Raw genomic sequence first — 23,543 nt, 5'->3', positions numbered from 1 at the left:
TCCATCACCTGGACCTTTGGTTAAAACACTGAAAAACTCAGAATACCATTCAGCTGACACACTTTTACTGACAGTGAAAGCAGGGAGTAAATCTCAGTCCATAGCAGAGGCACCTAAGCCATGGCTTCCCCCTGCATTGCCACTTAAAGCAGTATTAAAAGTTTTAAACAGGTCAAGAAAAGCAGCACCAGGCTCTCCTTATTTAGTCAAGTTTCATCCCAGATACAGGAGGTAACTGCAAAAATCCACATTTCTTACACCCTGTACAAACACCACAAAAAGTGCTGACAAGAATTAGCTGAGAATCAAATCACTGCCTCAAAAAACAGACAGTGGAACTGGAACAAAAAACAGAGAGAGGAGAGTGACTGCAGAGAGCAGAACTTCCTCCCTGCACATCCCTTTTGTGAAATTTTCACCACTTTTGTGTTCTACCTCCTTTTTTGCCCAAATCTGAGGCTGAGGAAGTCTTGGCTCTTGACAATCAGTGGTTCAAGGAGAGTGATCCCTCAAAATTTACCAACCAAGCAATCTCCCACACCACCTGTCAGGAGCCAGGACATCCCCCTGGCTGTCCTGAGCAGCCCAGAGCCCTGCCTGGGGTCTCACAGACCCTGGCACAGAGCCCAAGATGCCCCTGTGGGTTTGATTATGACCCATGGAGCAAGTTACCAACCTTAGATGAAGATCTGCAAACCACAACAAATTAAGTAGAATTATAGCAAATTTATTACGGGGTGAAAAAGTAGAATTTTGGGGTTTTTAGAATGGGGATTCAGGGCAGCAAAATGGAAGCATCTGGGTGCGTCCAGCCTTTCTCCTCCTTCTTTTTGGCCTCCATGTTCTGCTGTGATGGTGGCACTTTTAGATTGGTTTAGAGTAGATGCTCACTGTCTAACACAGGTGATAGGAATTGGGAAGTTATGATAAATATTGTACACATAGTTTTTGTATAAAAAGTTTTTAGTATAAAAAGATAACACCACCCCAGGGGCAGGCAGAGTGCCTCTGTCTGACCTGCTGAACAGACCTTGGCAGGACAGGAGAAAGAATTCTATAGATAAGAAACAATAAACAACCTTGAGACTGAGAACTGAGGAGCCCTGACTCTTTCTTCAAGCACTGGGCTGGGAAAAGAAACTTTCCAGCTTTCCTTGGGGTCACTGTGAGCAGCAAGAGACCCCAAGAGCCCCCTGCTCCTGGACCCTGCTAAAGACAGCAACCAGGGCAACCCCCAGCTCAGCCTCGCTGCCCTTCCCAGCACCACATCTCAGCAAAGCATCCATCCTTCAGGGGGTTTTGCTGCTGTTTAACAGGACTCTGCCTCTGAAAGGCAAAGGAATCAACAGGACTTGTGCCTCTGCTGCCTGGATGCAGCAGGTGGTAATTCCTGTGTCAGTGTGTTATCCCTCTTGAGAGGCTGGAAGAAAATTTCAACAGAAATTTCAAAATTTTAAAATTTCAATTTTTGCCATGGAAAGATTATTTCCTGGCTACCAGAGTACTAAAAACCATATTCAGTCCCACCTGAAAAATCTGTGTAAGAATTGCCTAGAAACTGGGTTGTTCAAGTCCATGGATACGTTCAGAGATGGCCCAAAATCTGCCCAGATCTCCCCATGCTGAAAGCAGAAATGTGTTAGGGCAGCTGAGTGAGTGACAGAAAATATTCCTCATGTGCTGTGCCAGGGTATGGCACAAATAATTTTAATTGTCTTTTTGCAGTCTCTGCATAGAATAAAAATTACTCATCATGGCCTTAACTAACATCTAAAAAACCACCAGAATTTTAAAGCTTGAGTATCTCCTTTAGCAAAATACATATTTCTTTTTTAAAAAGGTTTTATCTATAATGTTCCTTCACAAGGAAAAGCACTTCTGTTTATTCCATCTCTGAATAACTTGATTTTACATTTATGTGTAGGAATCTGTATCTAAAAGCACACGTGATTTAAAACAAATCTAGAGATACTTGTGGAATCTACAAGGTAAAACTTTTATCAGCCCTAATGCTTTTTAAAAATGTATTTTACAGCAATTTCCTGTCACACATTAACAGCAAAGTTAACATAAATGTTTAAAATATTTTTACTCAACTATAAAAAGAATTAAGATTATATCATTTAAGAAAAATGTCTCTTCAGTAGAGCTACAAAAATCAGTCCAGGACAGTTCCATTGATTTCACAGGCTAAAAGGAGTAAGATCCTATTTTTTCTTTCTTTTTCTGAGTTTTTGTTTTTCTTTGTTTTGGGGTTTGTTTTGTTTTTCTTTTTTTTTTTAATTTCTCTTTTAACTTGTTCCTTAACAAGCACAAGCTAAAAAGAAACAGAGGAACTGAAAGTTCCAGTTCTTACCAAGGAGGAATTTCAAGGAAAACCTGTACCCAGCACAGCACTTAGTATGTCCTTAGCACTAAACAAGTATTTGCATTAAAATTAGCAGGAGTTTGAATTGTTTTCATAAATCAAGTGAATAAAAATGAACCAGTAAATCCCAGAGTCATGCAGCAGAATTATAAGATACCACGTTATAAATGCCACAGTATTTCTCACAGCAAAACTTGTTAGGATGAGAAAGCAAAAGAAATTAATTCCTCTCAGCTCATAAACAAATAAGTGGAGAATATTAGACTTGAGACAATCTGCTACTAATACTCTGATTTCAAGTATTTATGGATTTGCAGGAAATTATATCTCCCCTCTTGCTCCAGTTTCACACTCTGGCTGTTGATATTACACTATATTTTTGTGAAGAAGCTCATCAACAGTGGTTTTACCATTTCCAGACCAGTATCATTGAAAAATGTTTTTTTTGCCAGTGTTCTGCAGGCTGTTTGGACCTTGTGTCCCCATCCCCTGCATGGCAGAGGTGCAGCTCAGGAAGGCACCAGAGGCAGAAGAGGCTGCCCAAGGTGGCATTGGCTGCTTTGGCTTTTCATTCCACCTTGAACCTTTTTGCAAAAAAAGTCCAAGTGATTTCCACACCTCTCTCCTTCAGAAATCTCAAAATAACAATAAATAGGAACAAGTCATAAGCTCAAAGGGACCTTTTCCCAACAACTCAATTTTTCACCCTTTTTTTTTTTTTAAATCATAATTTCACTCTCCTATGCCCGACTATAAAAAAGAAAATCATTGCTTTGAGTAATGCAGATTTTAAATCTGCATTATTAAATTTATTTATTTAAATCTGCAGATTTTAAACATGCAGTGTTTGTACAACTCAAGAATCAGAGAATCACAGAATGGTTTGAGTTTGCAGAACATCCAGTTCCAGCCCCTGCCATGGGACACCTTCCCAAGGCCCAGGGTGCTCCACGTCCAGCCCAGCCTTGGGCACTGCCAGGGATCCAGGGGCAGCCACAGCTGCTCTGGGCACCCTGTGCCTTGCCAAAAATAACAACAAAATGCCTGCAAACCTTCCAATTTTAGCTCTGTTTACAAATCTTCCTATTTTGGATGAGTTGATAAAGTAAAAGTTGGGTAAAAAAAAATTAGTTGATAAAGTAAAACTAAAGTTGGGTAAAAACAATCTATTTTTATCATGTACTACTGCAGGACAACCATGCCAGGAAAAAACCAAACCTATGGAGCAAACACTGATGTTTTACAGACATTTTCTTTCAAAGCATGCTGGTGTATCACCCCTGCAGTACCACAGCACCTCAAACAAGTGTCACAAAACAGCAATCTCTCTTCTTCTGAGCTCCAAAACTTCCCAATTGCCTGCGGCACTCTGCACATACTTGAGGATTTTGTTATTTTTCTTCTTTCATCAAGTGAGATGACTGCTCAGCTGTCTCATCCAGCAATGTTTTATTCCAATCAGCTACTGCAGAAGCAAGGCAAAGGCAGGTCAGGTTCTCATCGTGACTAAATTTTGCTGATCTTTTGCACACATCTGGTAAGAGACTCGGGGACAGCGTTGCTGTCATAGAAATTTACCTTGGGAGGAGAAGTCTGCAAGCAGTTTCTTTGTTTTGGATGAATTGCTCACACTAAGTCAGACAGGGCTGTTCTGTGAGCACTCATTCCATGAGCATTTCAGCCCCTGAGGGTTGTGATTTCCCAGATTTCCATCATTTTCTCCCCAGTACACCCAGTTTCCACCTCTCCAGCTGCAGAAGGGCTCCCTGTCCTCCCATGGGAACAGCTGCCTTCTGCTTCCCTGTGTGGAATAACTTACACATAAAAAATAAAGGTGTGTGCTAAATGAAGAAATAGGATACAGCAAACAGAAATGATCAGTGAACCATCATTGGCATCTCATCTCCAAGCAGAAGCAATTTCAGAATATTAACTGTGCTGGGGGATACAATATAATCAAAAGTCTTACATGGGGGAAAAATATTCAAAACATATTTTCCAAATTCATTTAGAAGCAGCATCAAATAATCTGATTCAGTAAAACTTTTTTGTTTTCCCTTTGTCCTTCTCCCCCTTTTTTTGTGTGTGTGTGGACAGATCACCCTCCTCTAAAATACCTCCTATAAAAGGAAAAATATTTGAGTAATGCGTGAATGTTGCCATAAAATAATTGAGCTTTCGGGTCTAAGGTGGTTAATCAAACTTGATCAATAGGGTCAACAGAATGTGTTGACCTGATCAATATGGAAAATGTAATGCAAAAGGCTAACTATATATATATATATATATATGCACCTTGTATTGAGGCAGAATCTTAACTAAATCCAAAATCTATTAAATCTAAATCTGGGCTAAGTCTCAGACACATCTGAAATACAGAGATTTAGTTACTTCAAAAGAAAATGTGTCAAACCAGAAAAAGACACAATAAAAAAGCATCAGATCATGTTTTTTATGTAAAGTTCTTCAGTAACCTGTATGAGTTTTTCTAAACTAAGACTGCAATAAATACATTTACAAGGATAAGCAACATCATAAAAATCTCATGAAAAGTAAAAATGAGTTGTGCAGGAGTATAAAATGAAATTACAAATGTTAATAAAGGCTTTATGAATATCAAGTTTCCCACATATTCTCAGTGGACAAAAGTGGGGCTTAATGACTCCAGCAAAAGGCACATTTTGATGCCACAATTAAGTTTTTGATAGTTCCACCCCACAGAAATGGAAATTCTGGAAACCAGCACAGGCTTCCCTGCTGGACTTCTGTGAAATGAGCTGCTGATTACACACACTCATTTTCTGGCTCAGTGAGCTCCTTGCAGAGAGCTCAGGAGCTGTGGTGACAAATCCATCACCTCACAGAGCGCACAGTGACGGCCCCACAGCCCCACCCCAGCACAGCCCTGTGCAAGTTCAGAGCAGCCACCAACGAGGAAATCAATAGGAAAATGTTCTGTACAGTCAGATGGAGAAAAGGGATATAAAAACTGATACATTACGTTCAGTTTTCTACCTTCCTTTGAAGCCTCAGCATTCTGATGGCCACAGCAGTAACAGGCACATTGGAAGAGCTCCTGACTCGCAGCAACTGAGTTGACTCATCCACAGTGTGCATTACCTCTGTATCTGCCAGCAATTCAATGTGAAATTTGCAACTAAACCTGCAGCTCAGACTGCCAGCTCCCCAGAACAATTGTAACATGACTGATTTTCCAATGAAGGCTTCTTTAAACAGGCCTCATGAAACTCAATAAGCAGCCAGCCAATGAATCCAGACCCAACAGGCCGTTAACCTGAAACCATTTTCTCTAAAACAGGTAATTCCAAACTAATAAATGCAACCCTGCTGATTTCTGCCCTTTCCTGTAATAAAAACACACAAATTCAAAAGCTGTGTTGGAGTCAAGGGTAAAGAAAAACCTGGAAGCAGATGTTACCACTGACACAAGAACTGTAAAAGCAAGGACCTGCTTAGAGAGTTTGGCAGAGAAAATCAAGGACCACCACAGAGTGTGGCCTGAAGAAAGGCTCAACAACCTCTGGGTTAAAACTGCAGTGATTTTTAATTTCTTTTTTCAAGCAAAGATTCTGAAAAGAATTTAAGAGGACCCAGGTGTTATATCCAGGAAGAATAAGGAGGAAGAAAAAAAAAAAAGAGAAGAAATTACTACAGGACCTAGATTGATGAACAAATAACCAGAATTTTTTTTTTATTTGGCAAAGGGAGGTATTTGAAAGAACAGACAAAATAGTCAAGTGGGAGCAGTAAGACAATCCTTCATAAAGCCACTACAGGAAGCTAAAATCTGAAATTGAACTCCTCACACCCTCACCTCCAGTGTTCTAAAACTGCTTTCCTTCACAGAATTCCATTCCATAAAGAACAAGACCTTTCATATTTTCAGTAGTTTTCTTTCCAGTTCAAAAATATTTAATTGCACTTTCTTGACAATTCCTAAGTTCCATCGGTATTTTGGAACAGGATGGGGCCTGGGGACAAACCCAAGTGATTGGTGAGAGCAAAGGGCTGGAGGGGAGCCCAGGAGGATGAGGATGTTACAGAAATTTAAAGATCCTTTGGGTTCCCAAAAGTCTTATAGCAAAGGCTGCACAAGACTTTTGAAGGATTTATCCCACTTCAGGGCAAACCAGCTTTAGCAGCACCACTGTTAATGAAAAGGAAAGCTCATAAACATCTTCATTTATTCTTAGTTTTTGACAAAATCGGTTTCTAATTTCTCTGCTGACAAAACTATGTATAAAGCCACTATTTGATTATACACAAAACTCCCACAGCTCAGTACAAACTGATATTCCAGGCTTTCCACCTCATTTCCATGAGAAAATAAAAGATCTATGGATGTTTGACGTCTTTGCTGGCTCATCCAGGGCTGGTGCTGGGTTGTAAAACCAAAACAGTCACAAAACAAAGAAAATAAATAAAAAGTACTGAAATCGAACAACCAAAACAGCTACAAAATTAAAAAAACAAAAAACCAAAAAAAAAACCACAAAAAAACCCACAAAAAAACCACAAAAAAAGAAAAAAAAAAAAAAAAAACACAAAAAAACCCAGAGCCAGCGTCCCTCACAGACTGCAATGTCTTCTGAGAAAACTGCAGGGCAAATCACTTGAAAAAAGGAACACAGTTTTGTAACTTGATTGTATCAATTTTACTCTTGGACACTTTAAGTTCAATGAAAAAGGCTGAGAGGTGTGCAGAACAAATGCATTACTAATCTCTCATCAAAGATGTATAAAATATTATGCAGTGATTTGCTACACTGAGCTCAAAATTTCAGACTTCAGTTCCAAAGTGCTTAGTAACTTTTGTTCAGTAAAATTTAAACACCTGAAAAAGCTCCAGGATGATGATTACAATGATCATTTCCACTCTTGCAGCTTGTCTACTGCTAGAAAAAAGTTAATTTTTAAAAGGGACCAAATCCCCTAAAGACCAGTACAAATACTGAATTTTTTACCAGTGTCTAAAACCATCCTTTTCTTAAACAAAACCCTTTAAACCTTTAAACTTTTAACAAAAATCTAACGCTACTTTCTACCCGATATTCAGAACAACTAAAATCTAAGTACAGAGATGGACTCACAGAATGCCCCTGGAGAGGGTAAAACAAAACCTGAAAGACAACCAAGGTGGAAACACAGGAAAGCCCCTTACAAAGAGACTGAAATCTCTAGCAATATGAAAATATAAAATAATGTTTCTAATTTTGTCTTATTGGCCAAGCAAACCAGCAAGGAAATAGAAAATTCTGTCTCCGGAGCTGTCTGCCACTCAGGGATGGGAACAGATGCAGCTCACAGCCTGGATTTTCTTCTTCTGTGCTCAAACACAAGCACAATTGTGATAATTCACTTCTGGGGAATTTTGGAAGGAATTTGAGATGGCACTTCTGAGTTGGTTTTGATAATTCAGTTCATTTTCTTAATTTTCACATAAGCAGGAAGGATGAGTTTGGCTCAAACTGTTATAGTATGGTTTAGAAAGTTACAGGACTTATAGTTACATGACTTTTTAAGGATTTATTGACAAATAAATCCCTGCTAACAAGGATATTTATTTTTTACCTAATCTTTAAATATTGTCTTATGGATTTATGGTACAGTGTAACTTTTTTAGCCAATCATGCTGTGGTACTGTTACTGTACTGCATTCTAATCTCTTGGTTTACTTTTGTAGCTATTTTATTTTTTTTTATATCTTAAACTCTAAACTTTCTTTTAATTAGCTAAACTTGTCTCTTTGAGCTATAAACCTAAATTCTTGCTTCTAGCACCTAAGTTTGGAAGCCTTTTCCAAGGGCTTAGATCAACTCTTGTGTTTAATTCTAAGCTTTGGCTTGCAGGCCCAAAGTTCTGAGAGTTCTCTGCATTTTGGATTCCAACACAAAATTAAATTGACTTTCAGGAGCTCTTGAGAGTTGCAGTAACAGCATTAAAAATATTCTGTGGATGAGAAGGGTCGTGTGTAAAGTCATGGCAGTGATTCCCGGCTGGAACTAAATGATGTGACCCTGACACATCCTGAACACAGGAGCTGGAATGCTGCTGAATTCAGGAACTCCAAAATGCACATATCTCTTTGCCACTGGGTTTAATCATCATTATCAGTGGCTCAAAAAGAAATGCTGATTTTACAGGGCATGGACCATTATAAAATTAACTCACTGATCACAGTCAGCACTACAACAAGGATACACCTGCCTGTTTCCAGCTCCTCTAGCAAGTACTTCAGTTGTGTCAGACAGGAACTGCTCAAATAAAAACCATTTCCTTTTCCATGAAGGGTAAAAACACTGCCACAAACTTTGTTAATCCACCACATTCCAACAGTCAACAATATCACATTGCACGTACATGAAAACACTCAGTCCCTCAGCCTAAAAAGAAATTAAAAATATAAATATTACAGGCTATGGAAGCATTCATAAAGATCTCATGAGGTGGAACACAGGAATGAAGCAGATTTAAAGAATATGTACCAAGGAGACAGAAAAGGAAGAAGAAAAAGACAACAGATATCTGTCTATATCTATTTTAATATCTATAGATACTGATATTATAGGAGCTAGGATAGATATCTATCTTCTTTTTCTTATGCCTTATATGCATGCATTTCCCTCAATTTTTTCCATCCTTGTCAGGAAAGTATAAATGTACCTGCCAATTAAAGTATTTCAAGCAGAGTAGTAAAAGCTTAATCACACCACACTAAGGGTGTAGATGAGTGTAATTCCCTGGGAAAAAGTGGAATACATTAATACAGCTTCCCTGGAAACAACTCCACATTCAGAAGCCATTCAGCACACTGGGTTCATTATGTTTTTACACGAACACCTTCCAGTGGAAGTATTTATTATTAGCATAAGCAGATACAATACATTTTCATTACCAGGGAGCAAGATGAAATGAATCAGAAAAATTAATTCTCGTTGCAAATCTCCTTTCTCCGAAACCCTTCTCTGAAAACTTACAGATCAATTGTTTGTACAAGGAGATAAGGATTTAGAGCAACAAAGTGCAGAGGTTTCAGCCTTGTCCAGTTGTGAGTCCAGCCTGGAGCTGGCTGGGATTGGCTCCCTGGACATGGGGAAGCTTCCAGCAGCTTCTCACTGAACCCTGCAGTCCCCTCCCTACCAAAACCTGGCATGAAAACCCAATATTTTTGGTTTATCTTTTTCCACATTACCACTTTCTTAAGTGAAAATTAATCTGTATTTCTTAAAAATTTATGTATAATCAATTTCATCTATTTTCATCTTTAAAAGAGGTTTATAAAGAGCAATACACACATTAAATGTCAAGGTTACTTTGTTACGACCATGCTTTTTTTTTTTTTTTTTGCTAAACACCCTTTTATTCATGAAGGAAGAGAGGAAATTTGTGCAGATAGTCCTTTGTTCCACACTGACCCAAGAAACTGAAAGAGAATGAAAATTCTAGCGCTGGCTTCATTTAGGATATTAAAAAGACTTACTTAAAAAAAAAGATATCTACAAAAAAGAAAATTTCTACTCAGCAGAGAAATATTCCTTGTATTCATCAAAGGTCATCTGCACAATATTGAATTAATCTGTGTTGAATAAGCTAAGCAAGAGTTATATATCCTTAATACCCTCATTATAAATTAGTAAAAGGTTTGAAGTTCCATCAATGAGGACCAAAGCACTACAGGAGTACAGAGAAATAGACTAAAGAAGAGAGAGACTCCAATATACAAAGGGGAAAATATTAATCATGCCATTGAAAGAGACAAGTAGAAGAGAATATTTCTTCCCAATCTGAGCATTTGCTGCTCAGACACATAATATTCAAGAACACCGACCACTGATAAGCTTGTGAGAAAAGATACTGAAAATTAATATACCAAACAGGAAAATAAATATGGTAATTTACACCATGTGCTTAAGGCACAATCACACCACTTTCTTAAGGCAAAACTTCATCTAAATTTCTCTGGCTGAAAATCAAGGTCATCTTTAAAATACACCAAAAGCTCAGATATCTCTTGTTACCAAAAAAAAAAATATTTTCATAAAACAGCCAATATTACCAAAAAATCTACTCGGATCCATTAAAGGTTGCACACCCAATGGAATCAATATTCCAAAGAAATTAACAAAGGAAACAAACAGAAATCAAACCCAAAATATCCATGTATCCATGCCCTGAGTCCCTTGAACTGCAAATAAATCAGTCCATGTTCAGAAATACATATTGAAGTGCAATGGAACAGAAACTGCCACTGCTTCTCAGAACATGGATCATTAGAATTAGGTTAATTAACACCTCAAAGCAAAATCTTGTAATTAGGGTATTATTTTTGTAATTAGGATTATTTTCTAGCTGTTCTAACTTTTGCAGACTGATGACACACACACAGCTAATGAAGTTAATGAACAAGAAGAAAGTGAGTAAGATTTTCAGATCACTCTGAAGAATGAAGCTAAGATGGATTACAAACTTCAATATCCAAATTGCCCCCAAAGTCATTAGAAACATACATATTTAATCACAGAGGTGCTGCTCTAGTTTCTCTTTTCCCTGGCAAATCTGATCAATGACAGAAAATAAGGGAGGGAGGGAGGGATTCTCCCTCCATGATTCAGAAAGAGAGAGGACCCATTACTGCAGGGTTTTGTTCTTCCAGGAATTATTTTCCCAGTTTTATAACTCCTGGCGGACCTAGAGCACCTCACAGAGTTACTGAGGTTGGAAAAGACCTTTAAGATCAACAAGTCCAACCATTAACTGAGGACAACTAAACCACACCCTCAAGTGCCACATCCACAGGTTTTCTGACCACTTCCACAGATGGTGACTCCACTCCCTTCACAACTCCTTCCATGATGAAATTTTCCCAAAAATCCAATTTAAACCTCCCCTGGCCCAGCCTGAGGCCGTTCCCTCTGCTCCTGTCCCTGTTCCCTGGAGCACAGCCCGACCCCCCCGGCTGTCCCCTCCTGTCAGGAGCTGTGCAGAGCCACAAGGGCCCCCCTGAGCCTCCTTTGCTCCAGGCTGAGCCCCTGCCCAGCTCCCTCAGCTGCTCCTGGGGCTCCAGACCCTTCCCCAGCTCTGTTCCCTTCCCTGGACAGCTCCAGCCCCTCCAGGTCTCTCTTGTCATGAGGGGCCCAAACTGACCCCAGGGTTTAAAATCCTCATGAGTGCCACGCTTCAAAAGTGTATCCAATTCTTCATCAAAGATTCAGGTAGCACTGATGTTCCCATCTTTCCAGCTTGTATGTAATTTACCCTTTATTTATAGTTTATATTCACTTACTTCATTTTCAAGGGAGAGGATTGTGTAGGATTAATAAAAAAACCTTCTCTACAAGACAGCCTCTTGCTGATACACCAACATACACTGGGGTTAAGACCACAATACCTCTTAACTTACTAAGTTACTACTTGTCCTGCAAATCCCACTTCAAAATCCCTGATGAGGCTGTTTAGTGTTTGGATGTTCTATTTTCAGGGTGTGAATGCCATATCCTAGTTTAGTTAAGATTAGAATCATAAAATACTATTTACATTGTAAGTGCTACCAGAAATAGTCTCAAAATCTATACTGGCAGCAAATTTAAGACAATTTCTTTTTAATTGATAAGCCTTTGCATAGATGAAATGCATCCAAAGTCTTTAGGCTTCCATTAAAAGACAAAACCACAATAATTCACATAATTTTTCTCTGATCTCATTCCAATTTGTCAACAGCTCTTTTGAGAAGGGGAAATCCTTCCAATAATAATCTCATTAACAAATACTATGTTACAACAATAACAATGCTTAAATAAAATTTACTTTACACCCAGCAGCTGATGCACTTAAGGATCATTTTATCATGTTACGATGAGCTCACATTCAGTTGGATACTTGAAAATCTATTCTGAAGCTGCTGCTTAACAAACCATACCAAGACCCTGCTCATACAGTATGTGACTAAAATTCTTTATTTTAATACATTTGATTCACATTTAGTGACATTAAAAACATTTTATTTAAGTTGCCCCCCCCGTTAAAGCACCACATTTGTATGACAAAACTATCCTAGACTTAGAACCATTCCAGTTAAATAAATTATTATACTAGCACTTGTATCTGCTGCAGTAATTCTGCAGTCTTTAATTTAACCACTGGAAAACAAATGTGTCAAAGACTTTGAGTAAATGAAATTTTATGTTATCAACAAGGATTTCCTTATCAGCCAAAATGAAAATCCATTTCTGATTTTGTATCCATGCCACTGCCTTTCAATTATGCAACCATCTTTTAAAACATAAGGTGATATACCTGTCCTGCTTTAATCAGCATTTTTAACATAAAAGAAAATGTAATTTGCTAATATATTTGTTAATCCTGAGAAATTTTGGAAGTGACAGGCAGTTCACAAGATGTTTTTTTAAAAAAAAACCCAAAACATAGAACTGCTTTTCAGCAAACTGGGAAAAAATCGTCTAAAAATGCAACCAGAGCCAATTTTCCCTCAAAACCTTTAGATGTTCCCCTTCTACAGGGATGACCCAAATTAAATCAACAGGATTGTTAAGAACCTGCTGAGTTGTGGATTTGGGGACGTGAAAAAGACTCATCCCTGTCTCACTAGACCTCTCTATACATCTTCAAGGACACAAGCAGAAGAAGAACACTTCAATAATTAGATTGATCTTCTTGATTAGAGTTTGGAAATCCCAGGCAAGAATGTTTTCTGAAAAGCCTTCCATGAAAGCTGCCAGAAAACCATCTGCAGGAATAGAACTGGGTTAGAAAGCTGTCTAGACAAGCTCCAAAGATGATATTTCAGGATACAGGATGGAGACAGGATCAGGGACCTCCCTGGGCTCCAGCAGTGGAACTGGTCACACTAATTATTCCCTACACTGACAGGAAAGAGCCAGGCTGGGCAGGGCTCAGAGCAACCTGGGATAGTGGAAGGTGTCCCTGCCTGTGCAGGGGGTTGGAACAAGGTGATCTTTCAGGTCCTTTCCAACCAAACCATTCTTCAAATAAAATTATTTTGTCCATATCGCATAAAGACAAAAACACTTTCCAGTAGCCCCGAGCTGCTAAAAATTGCCTAATGATGAAGAAAATTGAGGAGTTATCCAATGCACAGAAAATCCAGCATTTTATACAAAGAATTACAAATTAGAGCAGGTTCATTTTAGCCATGAGCTTTTTTAGTCACAGCTTATTGCACACCCAAGATGCTCCCAGCACGATCTGCATTTCCAGCTACGATACACCAGTGACAAATTTTCTCACCATCCTTCCACCATCTCTGCACACTGGCTTGTGCAGCAGGAGAGGAGAAAAAGCAGCCATCATATTTGCCTTGCTCTGAGTTAAGAACCATCATTCCATAAAAGCAGAACGTGGAAGTAATGGATGAGACTGAAATCCCTCTGAGTCCTCATTCTCCCCTCTGCAAACGCCAACATGCATAAAATCCAAAGTACAAACGTAAACACCTCTGAACAGTGAGTAAAATGGGAGGCACAGACTGACAAGGTCCAGATCTTACAGGACACTGCATGCCAAAAATACCCTGCAGCTTTCAAGCACGGGAGAGTAAAAATAGAAATGACAAAATTTAGCTAAATGTTCTCCTAGACAGCACAAAAAGTCTCCACGTTGAGAGGATCCCAACTATAGCTGGCACAAATGTTACTGAAACAATGGTAAACAAGAAACAGGGATAGCCAGAGTGCAGCAGATGCCTCTCTAATGGTTAAAAAACATCCTGAAGTAAAAAGGCAGCTGGCAATGCTCCATTCAGGAATTATTTTAGGCAATACATAGCACAAACTTAGGACAAGAACAAACAGCACAAGTTGTGCCATGGGAGGTTCAGATTGGATATCAAGGAAAAATTCTTCACTGGAAGGGTGGTCAAGCACCAGGACAGGCTGCCCAGGGCAGTGATGGAGCCCCCATCCCTAGCACGATGTAAAAACTGTGTGGATGTGGCACTTGGGGACATGGTCAGTGGTGGCCTTGGCAGTGCTGGAGAACAGTTGGACTTGATGATCTTGGAGGGTTTTTTCCACTTGAACAATTGCATGCTTCTATAATGCTGGAGAAGGAAAGGAGGATTCTCTTCCTATTCAACATAATAACCTCGTAAAAATGTTTGAAGTTCAGTTTCAGAGAGAAAAGTTCCATATTCCTTTTGTGATATGATTTGACTTTGTCTCCCCAGCATGGATCAGCCATCACCCAATCCATGCACAGTCCAAGCTACCACACTCCCAGAAACACCAGAGATTTGGGACTGCTCTGACAGGAAGAGCCTAAACAAGAATTAGTTTCACTACTGAGAGAATAGTCCTGTTCAGGTAAAAAAATAATAATAATACTGACCTAATATTAACCTTATTATAAAATTGAATTGAGCATGAGTGATCAAAAAATAAACCTTTAGAACTCATTTTCCCTTAGGTCTGTCTTGAAGGCAAATTCAGCTGAATCCAGCTACCAAATAAAGAAATTGCTGGAGAATTCAGTGCAATTACTGAAACAAGTGCAACAGGTATCAGGCATGAAGTGCTCCATTACCCACCTTCTCCCCAACTTGTTTGAAATATGCAAAGACATTCACCAACCCTATAAAAGTAAAGCTGTGGTTCAAATGCAGCTGACAGATTAATAAATGTCTTTCTCATGGAAAAGAGCACACCAGATTTAGGGTTCAAATGCAGTAAAACCAAGGTTCACCAAATATTAGTAATATCCAATTCATTGGAATTGTTGGGAGTACAGTTATATTTATTTATTTATGGCAATATAGAAATTTGCTCTTTTTCCAAACACAGAGTACAAGGGATTGGATTAGTCCTAAGTTCATGAATAATAACATCAGCCATGATTATTATGATTTTCTACATAAACAACACAAAATAAAACTATTTGTAATTTTACCCAATGGCTTATCTATTTCACAGATATAGCCAATTAATTTTACTGAGTGATGCTATTATTTTAAAAAATGCAAAATCATTAATCAATTATTTTTAGTCTGCCTCATGATAGATTGTTGCTTCCTTTAAGATGCTGAAACTGGTATCTTAAATTCATTGGAAAAAACCCACGGAACATGCACTGCAATCAGAACTGTCTCTCCACAGCAAATCTAGAAAGACAAAAGCGTGTCACACTGAGGAAAAACAGAATCAGTCACAAACAATCTGCAACAGGAATGCTCACCATTATTTGTGCTGTTGTTAAAACCCTGGAATAATAAGTAACAGTCAAAAAATGTAAAGATCCCAAAAGGCACAACTGCTGCATGGCTCTGGTAAATAAAGGTACAGTTGTAAACACCCACGTAGGCTGAGTATTTAAAATTCCTAGGCAAAACTAATGAAAAGAACCACAGATTGACATTAGAAAATTTAAACCTTAGCAACAGAGAAAATCTCATCTTCTCATCTTCAAAAACTTGACACAGCTCCTTCATCTTTTTATCTGTTTGTACATACATGATTATTTTTTGGTGCTTTTCAACCAACAATTGCATGGATGTTGGTGGTTTATAGTTGGCTATTATTTCTTTTCTCTTCTTAACATATATATATTGCATTCATATTCATATTTAATCACCACTCAAAACCAACAGCAACCAAAAAAATCCCCTGACTCCTTATGGATAACCTCCAACAGTCTTATTTTTCAGCTATACATAAAATATCACGTAATTGCAGTTAAAACCTTCCTAAAAATGTAATTCTTTTTTCTTAGGAAAACCACCCACAGTCTAACAAATAAAATTGCAACCCACTTGGTAACTATGCAGGAAGGTGAGAGTAATAGGCAGCAACCCTTCAGAATATGTTTTAGTTATATATTTCCTTATAAACATGTAATGGAATTAAAAATGATAAGACTCATGGTAAAACAAAAGGTCAGAAAACAAAACTACCAACAAATACAATTACCTTATGCTTTTAGCTAATTGTGACACTAAAGCCACAGGAAATAAACACATTTCAATTAGTAATTTCAACCCAGTGGAGAACAGACATTCTAATGATTTTTTTTCCAGCACGTATTTCTTAGAAAATCTCAGTAATGGCAAGTTAATAAATGACATGACAGGGGCTACCTGCTCCTCTTCCACCATGACAACAAGCACTGGGAACGGGGTCCCCCAGCCAGCTCCAAGCCTCTCACAGCTCTGACAGCCACACAATGTTTTAATTAGTTTGCTAGTTCAGGGCTTCCTAGAATAAATGCAGTTCTGTCATTTCTAATGCATTCTCATGATCAGTTGATGGATTTTTGGATTTTTTTTTGCCTCCAGCTCAGACAACCTTCTTGTCTTCTAATTTCTTCTAAATCAGTTCCTAGGTTATCCATATTTTCTCATCTGGAACACTAATGAGCTTGTCTAAAATTCACTTTTAATGCACCATTCTCCTACCCTGACTCACTGAGGTGCTCTTTGTCAAACCCACATCACATTTCTGCATTACTCTCCAAAGTATCAGTAGAGATCTGTGGTGTTTGTGAGGGTCCCCAGGATGTGGTGAGAGATGAGACTCTGACTCCATGTTCTCAGAAGGCTGATTTATTATAATATTCTTTCAATATTCTTTCAATATTCTTTCAATATTCTTTCAATATTCTTTCAATATTCTTTCAATATTCTTTCAAAGAATGCTGTACTAAACTATACTAAAAGAAAGAAACAGTACATCAGAAGGCTTAACAAGAATGAAGAATAAAAACTCGTGACTGACTCAGAGTCTGACACAGCTGGTTGTGATTGGCCATTAGGAAAAAACAATTCACATGGAACCAACCAAACATTCACCTGCTGGTAAACAATGTCCAGACCACGTTCCAAAGCAGCAAACACAGGAGCAGCAATCAAATAATTATTGTTTTCATTCCTCTCGGCTTCCCAGGAGAAAATCCTGGGCAAAGAGGATTTTCAGAAAATATAATGGTGACAGAGAGCAGTGGATGTACCATCATCTGGAAACCTGTCAGTCATGCTTGTACACATACACTGAGTTCAGGGTCTAACTTCACAGATACAAAGGACTAAATTCGGACTCTTGGAGCCCTAAAACTTGTGTACAACAATTTCCAGTTTTTCCAGCATTGTCCAAAATCATACACAGCATGGAGAACAAAAAGATACTCTGATTATTCAAAGGCAAAAGCCAAAATGAAACATGAATTTGTCGTGCTGGTGCTGGAAATCACAGGATCAGGCAAAATTTAGCTGTAGGGGACTCAGGATTTAATCTGCTCCAAACTGCTGGTCAAAATTCCTCTACAACTCCCTGAAAGGAGGTTGTGCCAAGGCAGGGATTGTCTCATCCCCCAGACAAGCAAGAGAATGAGAGGACACAGCCTGGAGCTGTGGTCAGGTTGGAAATCAGGAGGAATTTGCTCACTGAAAGGGTGGTCAGGCATTGGAACTGCCAGGGAGGTTTGGAGTCCCCATCCCTGGAGGTGTCCAAGGAATGGCTGGGAGTGGCACTCAGTGCTCTGGGCTGGGGACAAGGTGGGGACTGGGCACAGGTTGGACTCTATCATCTTGGAGGGCTTTTCCAATCTGAATTATTCCATGGAAGTAAGACCGCCTTCAAAGGCTGCTCAGAAACTTTTGTCAAAGTTCTGCTGCATTTTGTGGCCATCAAATCTCTCTCTTCTACCCAGTGACCTGTTTCAATGACTTATGGAAGAACTTCCCATCTCCAAGATCTCCTCCTCATTAAGCAGCTCATTTGAATCCACAAGTGGCCTTCAGAGCTCAAATGTATAGGTATTTAATCCCATTCAGTTTATCTATTTATTTACTTATTTGCCAAGATAAAGTTTCAAATTAGATGTTCTCTCCCTCAGGAAGGAAATTGCTTTGAAACTTTTTAAGGAGATCCCAATCTTTTTGCATGTGGCATCTTGTGGAGGCTGGCAATGCACAGGCAGAGGTAAACCAGAGATTATTCCTGACCTGAGCAGGCTGCAAATGCTATTTCAGGCAGAGAAAAAAAAAAAAAAACAAAACAAAACGTCTTTAAAACTGGGATGATCGTTAACTTATCTGAGAAAAAACAGAAAGAGCAGCTGAACAGCCTCAGCTAGAAATGCAACAGATAAAGGCAATCTGAAGGTAACACATTTTTCATCACTTGGAGCTTTCGTGATTTCATTTGTGTGGCTCATATAAAACAGGTTTTAGTCAAACATACTACACTGGAATCAAAGTAGAGGGAAATAAGCAAATCTACTCATTTCCCTAATACAAGAAATCAAATCACATGTTCAAAAAGGAGGTTTTACTTTATTTATTCATATTATCTAGAATTCCATGAAAAGAAGAACTCAGAATGGAAATATTCATAAAAGTTGAATAAAACAATAGCCTAACATTTCTCTACCCTCTCTTGACAGCATTTTATTTTCCCTAGTCTCCTTGCCACACTGCTAAAATAGAAACACATTGTATTTTGATGAGCAACAATCTTGGGAACATGAGTTTTTATCATTGAAGAAATCCAAGTCCTGCAGCTCAGCTTGTCATTTCTTGATTGGCATCTGCTCAAGCATGCTATCAAAGCCCAAAGTTAACCCAGCACCTGGAGAAACTGTGAAGCTACAATGGTACTTCTGGGCTGATGTTCTCTTTTTGGGCAAAGCAGTGGAAAAAAAAGCAAAAGGAGAACAAGAAATTCCTCCCAGAGGACACAATAACTTGGGTTTCACAACAGAGTTTGGTGCACAGCAGCTTCACTTGCTGATGCTGATCAGTTCATCAGAGAACTGGCAACCTCATTTTCAGCTGGTTTCACAGTGAATTCAGGATTTTAGTCTGTCTTTCATACCAAGAACAAAATTATAAGGGTTTATAATGGAAGTTAGTTACCATGCTATCACCATGTGGAATGAAAGAACAAACTCTCTGCCTCGAGTCTGTGAAGTCATGCACACAGTTACACAGTTAGAGACTTTCATGTCCAGAATAATTTGTAGAGAAATAACTTTTTTTTTTCAAAAACAAAGAAAGACAACCAGATGTCATTTCTTTGGAAAGTGACTCACTGAAAGAGCAGAGGAACCATACAGAGACATCATTTTGGGGGAATTAAAGATGCAGCTTTCCCTTATTAACAGCAGCATGGAAACAAAAAGGCACCAGGCCTCTACAAACACTCCATAAAAACAGGTTTTAATAGTTTCTGTAATTTGGATGGTTGGTTTTGGTTTGTTTTCATTTTGAACCTGTCTTTCATGGTGAAATAACCAACCAGAAGCATGTCTCAGTCAGACCCCTATTTTAGACTGCCTGTTTGTTAAGTTCCTAAATTGCTTTATAAGACAGACATAAGCAAATAGTTGTTGCTACTGTATTCCTGCTCACATTTTGAGACTATAAATTATTTAGAAGAAGAGTCTCTAAACATGTTTGAACAGAGCTTTCCAACAGAGATCATGAACAAAAATCGCTCATGTTTTTATTATCAACTACTATTAAGATAATTATGTAAAGAGAGTAAATACAGCATCAGGCTGAAGGAAGAAACAAAACAAACCAAAGACACTTGCCTGGGTAACAAGTGGCTCCAATAGTCTCTCTACTGTGAGAGTCCTGATTTCCAAACTTTTGGGGTCCCATTTCAAAATGATTGGTGACGTTGCAGAAGTCATACTCCCTGGAACAGATAAAAATCACACAGCATGGAAATTACTACTGCAATATCCACATACTGCAGAGCATTTATTTAAAGAATAAATACATGTAGCCACATATTAAATACTTCTCCATAATCTTGCTGGTGTGCCTCTACTCACAAGAATACCCAAGTGCACTGCTGCCATATCCAATGGGTGCTTAGATGTTTGTATTCTGAATTATTTTTACTCCTGTAGCTCCAACACCACAGCAGATGGGTGTGTCCTGAAAGAACCATACCCCATGGAGGGCACAGGCAGGAACCAGGTTTATCCTGAAGGACTCCATCCCATAAAGACACCCCAAACTGGAGCAGGGGAAAAGTGTAAGGAAGTTTTATGAACTTACTGCAACCCCCATATCCCACTGCACCACTCAGCATGAGAGAGGCAAGGATCTGGAAGAGTCAGAAGTGGAATAAAACAAATTCAACAACTCTGTTCAGATTTTTGAATCAAACTTCCCCCACAGTATTCAGAATTGCTTAATTTTGCATCAAGAAGAGGAGTACTCACTTAAAACAGATTCTCCAGACCACCTTAGGCTTAAAAGCTTAAACAAAGCCCATAATGAAGACAACAGCAAATTGCTGTCATTTCAGTCACCATTTCAGGTTTTCATGCACTTTTCTAAACAGCTGACTTCATTCTGCAAATTCCAGATACAGAGAAGTCCAGCTGTCAGGCTGTAAGACACATCCAATGCACCTTATTGAGCTGGAAAGTGATTTAAGTATTTGGTGACAAGCAAAGCCACATGTAAATTAACCTGTCCACCAAACCAAAGAAGACAGAAAAATCTAATAAAAAATGCTCATTTTAAAGAATTCTGATTTAAATATTTCCCTTTATTTCAAAATTAAAATTAAAAATGAGAAGTCCTGTATACCATGAGAACACTTAACAGGTAAAGGCAAACCAGTAATATCATACTGGATTTCATGTGAGATTCGAGTCAGGCCCTTCTGCATACAATATCCCAAAAGTTTTAAGTTGTTTTCTTCAGAAAACAATTTTACTACTTTTAACTTAGCAACTTCTGTATTTTATCTTCGCATTTTTAATCAATAAGCTAATTTCAGTACTAGAATTTACAAATAAATAAACGACTTAATCACCACCGTAATTAAGGGAACAAAATCAAAAGAAACTCAGCTATTGCTCCTTGGGTCACAATGCACTTCATGAATTCAGCAAGGTACTTACTCAGGATTTAGCAGCATTATCCAGAATATACAAAATAAATTCTGCTGCTCTACTCAGGAGAGTGTCTTGAGGAATCACTATCAATCAATATAAACAGGCTGGTGAGTCTCTGCAAAAGATTCTCACTGGGTTTAAATACTTGCTCAAAAAGAGAGGCATATCAGAACTCCCTAATCAATATATTTATAAATCACACATAAAACCATCATTAGCCTCCTCTCACTTGCAAACATTTGGTAACAGAATTATCAGATAATATCTAGTGAGTGCTAAAATCACTATTATTCAGTTTCCAGTCTCCCACAAAAACCCATTAGGTTTCATGTTTTACAGTGCTGAAAACACCCAGGCGTGATTAAAGAAATTTGTGAGACAGTTTCTAGCTGCTGTAAACATGGGTGATGTGGGAGCCATCATTCTTCCAACAGATAATATTTAATTATCTTTCTGAGCCTGTTTCTTTTTCATATAAAGTTGGTTTCCACTCCAGTTGGTCTCTGGAATTCAAACAATAAACCTGAAGTAGACAATTATTCTAATTGGTTAATTATGAGTCATGATATTTTCAAATGTGTCACAGTCTTTTCACTAAGCACACTTCTCCTCACTAACTATTAACATGAGTACTCAAACTTGTCATAATTCAAAAACAAATTCAAAGCTGTGCCATGCTCCAGAGCCTACAAAAGCAAATTAACTTCAGTGGATGGCAGTCATGCAGGTGATACTAAAAATAACCTGGGTGATCAGTTGTTAGAGCCAGAACATTGCCAGAATAGAACCTTTACTAAAAAACAAAGCAAATATCCCTCAGAACTCAATATAAAAGGTGATTTTATTCTAATTTTTATTCCTTTTTCTTTTAGTTACTATTAATAAATTTTTCTTTATACCCTTTTAAAATTTTAAACCTACTTTACTTTTTTCCCAATCCTACCTCTCAACAAAAAATAAATACACTAACAATTAACCAACACTAAATCCACCACAGTGGCTTTCAAATATAAAAAGGGAACATGCAAGAAAAAACCTTATTAAAAACTTATGACAGTTTTTCATTTGCAGTCAAATCTACACCACAACAGCAAATAAGTAAAAAGTAAAATTAATGTATTTTTTTCAACACTCCTTCAGCTGCTGTCACAACAGCAATTTTAAATGACAAGACTAAAAAAAGTCACCTGCCCAAGCGTTTATGTAAGAATAGATGGAGTGGTTCTTCCTTGCAATTTCTACACTGAGCTTCCTACAGCAAACAGGGACTGCTCAGTTGTATAAAGGACTGGATGCTCAGAGTATTTTATGACTATTTGACCAAATATTCCCCAAAAGTAGCTTTAAGTACTCCACTGAAAGGAAATATAATTTAATAGTGCTGTAATAATACTGCCATAGAAGTATAGAGACATTGCAGTCCTAATCCTGAAACCAGCTCCAGACTTCCTTCAAGAATATATTTTAGGAATTCTATTGCCTGTGTTTCTCCTTCCTTGAGCATGTGCCAAAACGTCTCTTGTTCTAAGCTTTTAGCTTTTCCTAAATACAGAAATGTCTCTATCCAGCTCAGTAATGTTCAGTGTGAGCATTTGTTTACCTAGTCTGTCTTCAAAGCCTATCTGTAAAGAAAATAAGTATTTACTTTAGCAAATACTAACAAGTATTTACTTGGACAAGTGGAACAAGTGGAGCCAAAATCCACATCTGTCACTGTCATATTTTCTGGGAAAATCCCTTTGCCTGGGATTCTTCTCCTAGGAAGCTGAGAAGCCTCAGAGAAAAAGGAAAACAAATTCTTATCTCATTTGCTTCTCCTGTGTTGTGCTCACATGTGGAATGTGGAGATTGTTTCATTGGTTTCATGTGAATTGTTTTGATTTAGTGACAAATCACAATTAAGCTGTGTCAGGACTCTGGAAGGAGTCGGGAGTTTTCATTATTATCTTTTAGCCTTCTGTCTGTATCCTTTCTGTATTCTTTAGTAAAGTATTCTTTAATATAATACAGTATCATAAAATAACAAATTATCCTTCTAAGAACACAGAGTCAGATTCATCATCCCTGCCTTCATCTGGGAACCCTGCAAATACAAGGCACAACAGTAGAATTCTCCATTATATAACAGTCCCCAGAAGTCTAACCCCACACCACCCTTGCCACCAGCCTCTTCACACAGCATAATTTTACTTTTTGGAACATCCTACAAACCCAAAATGTTCAGCATGTGGCATTGTTTGTCTGTCACACTACAACTGCCTGGTTTTCC

The 23,543-nt window shown here is 38.2% G+C and overlaps 1 protein-coding gene across 2 annotated transcripts in view; it reads right to left on the bottom strand.

The window, feature by feature from the left end:
• The window catches only part of CTNNA2 (catenin alpha 2), a 474,927-nt gene that overhangs the window by 395,992 nt on the left and 55,392 nt on the right, over positions 1 to 23,543 (bottom strand). For both annotated transcript variants that reach the window (XM_071447298.1, XM_071447300.1), the window contains one exon: positions 19,949 to 20,055. In XM_071447298.1, the coding sequence (XP_071303399.1) occupies positions 19,949 to 20,050 (102 nt within the window). In that variant the 5' untranslated portion in view covers positions 20,051 to 20,055. Of the gene's footprint in view, positions 1 to 19,948; positions 20,056 to 23,543 lie in introns of those variants that run through there.

Source organism: Agelaius tricolor, unplaced genomic scaffold (genome assembly GCF_023055355.1).
Source record: "Agelaius tricolor isolate 1412-34295 unplaced genomic scaffold, bAgeTri1.0.p SCAF_24, whole genome shotgun sequence".
Classification (NCBI taxonomy): Eukaryota; Metazoa; Chordata; class Aves; order Passeriformes; family Icteridae; genus Agelaius; species Agelaius tricolor.
This window is presented reverse-complemented; position numbering and strand designations above follow the sequence as displayed.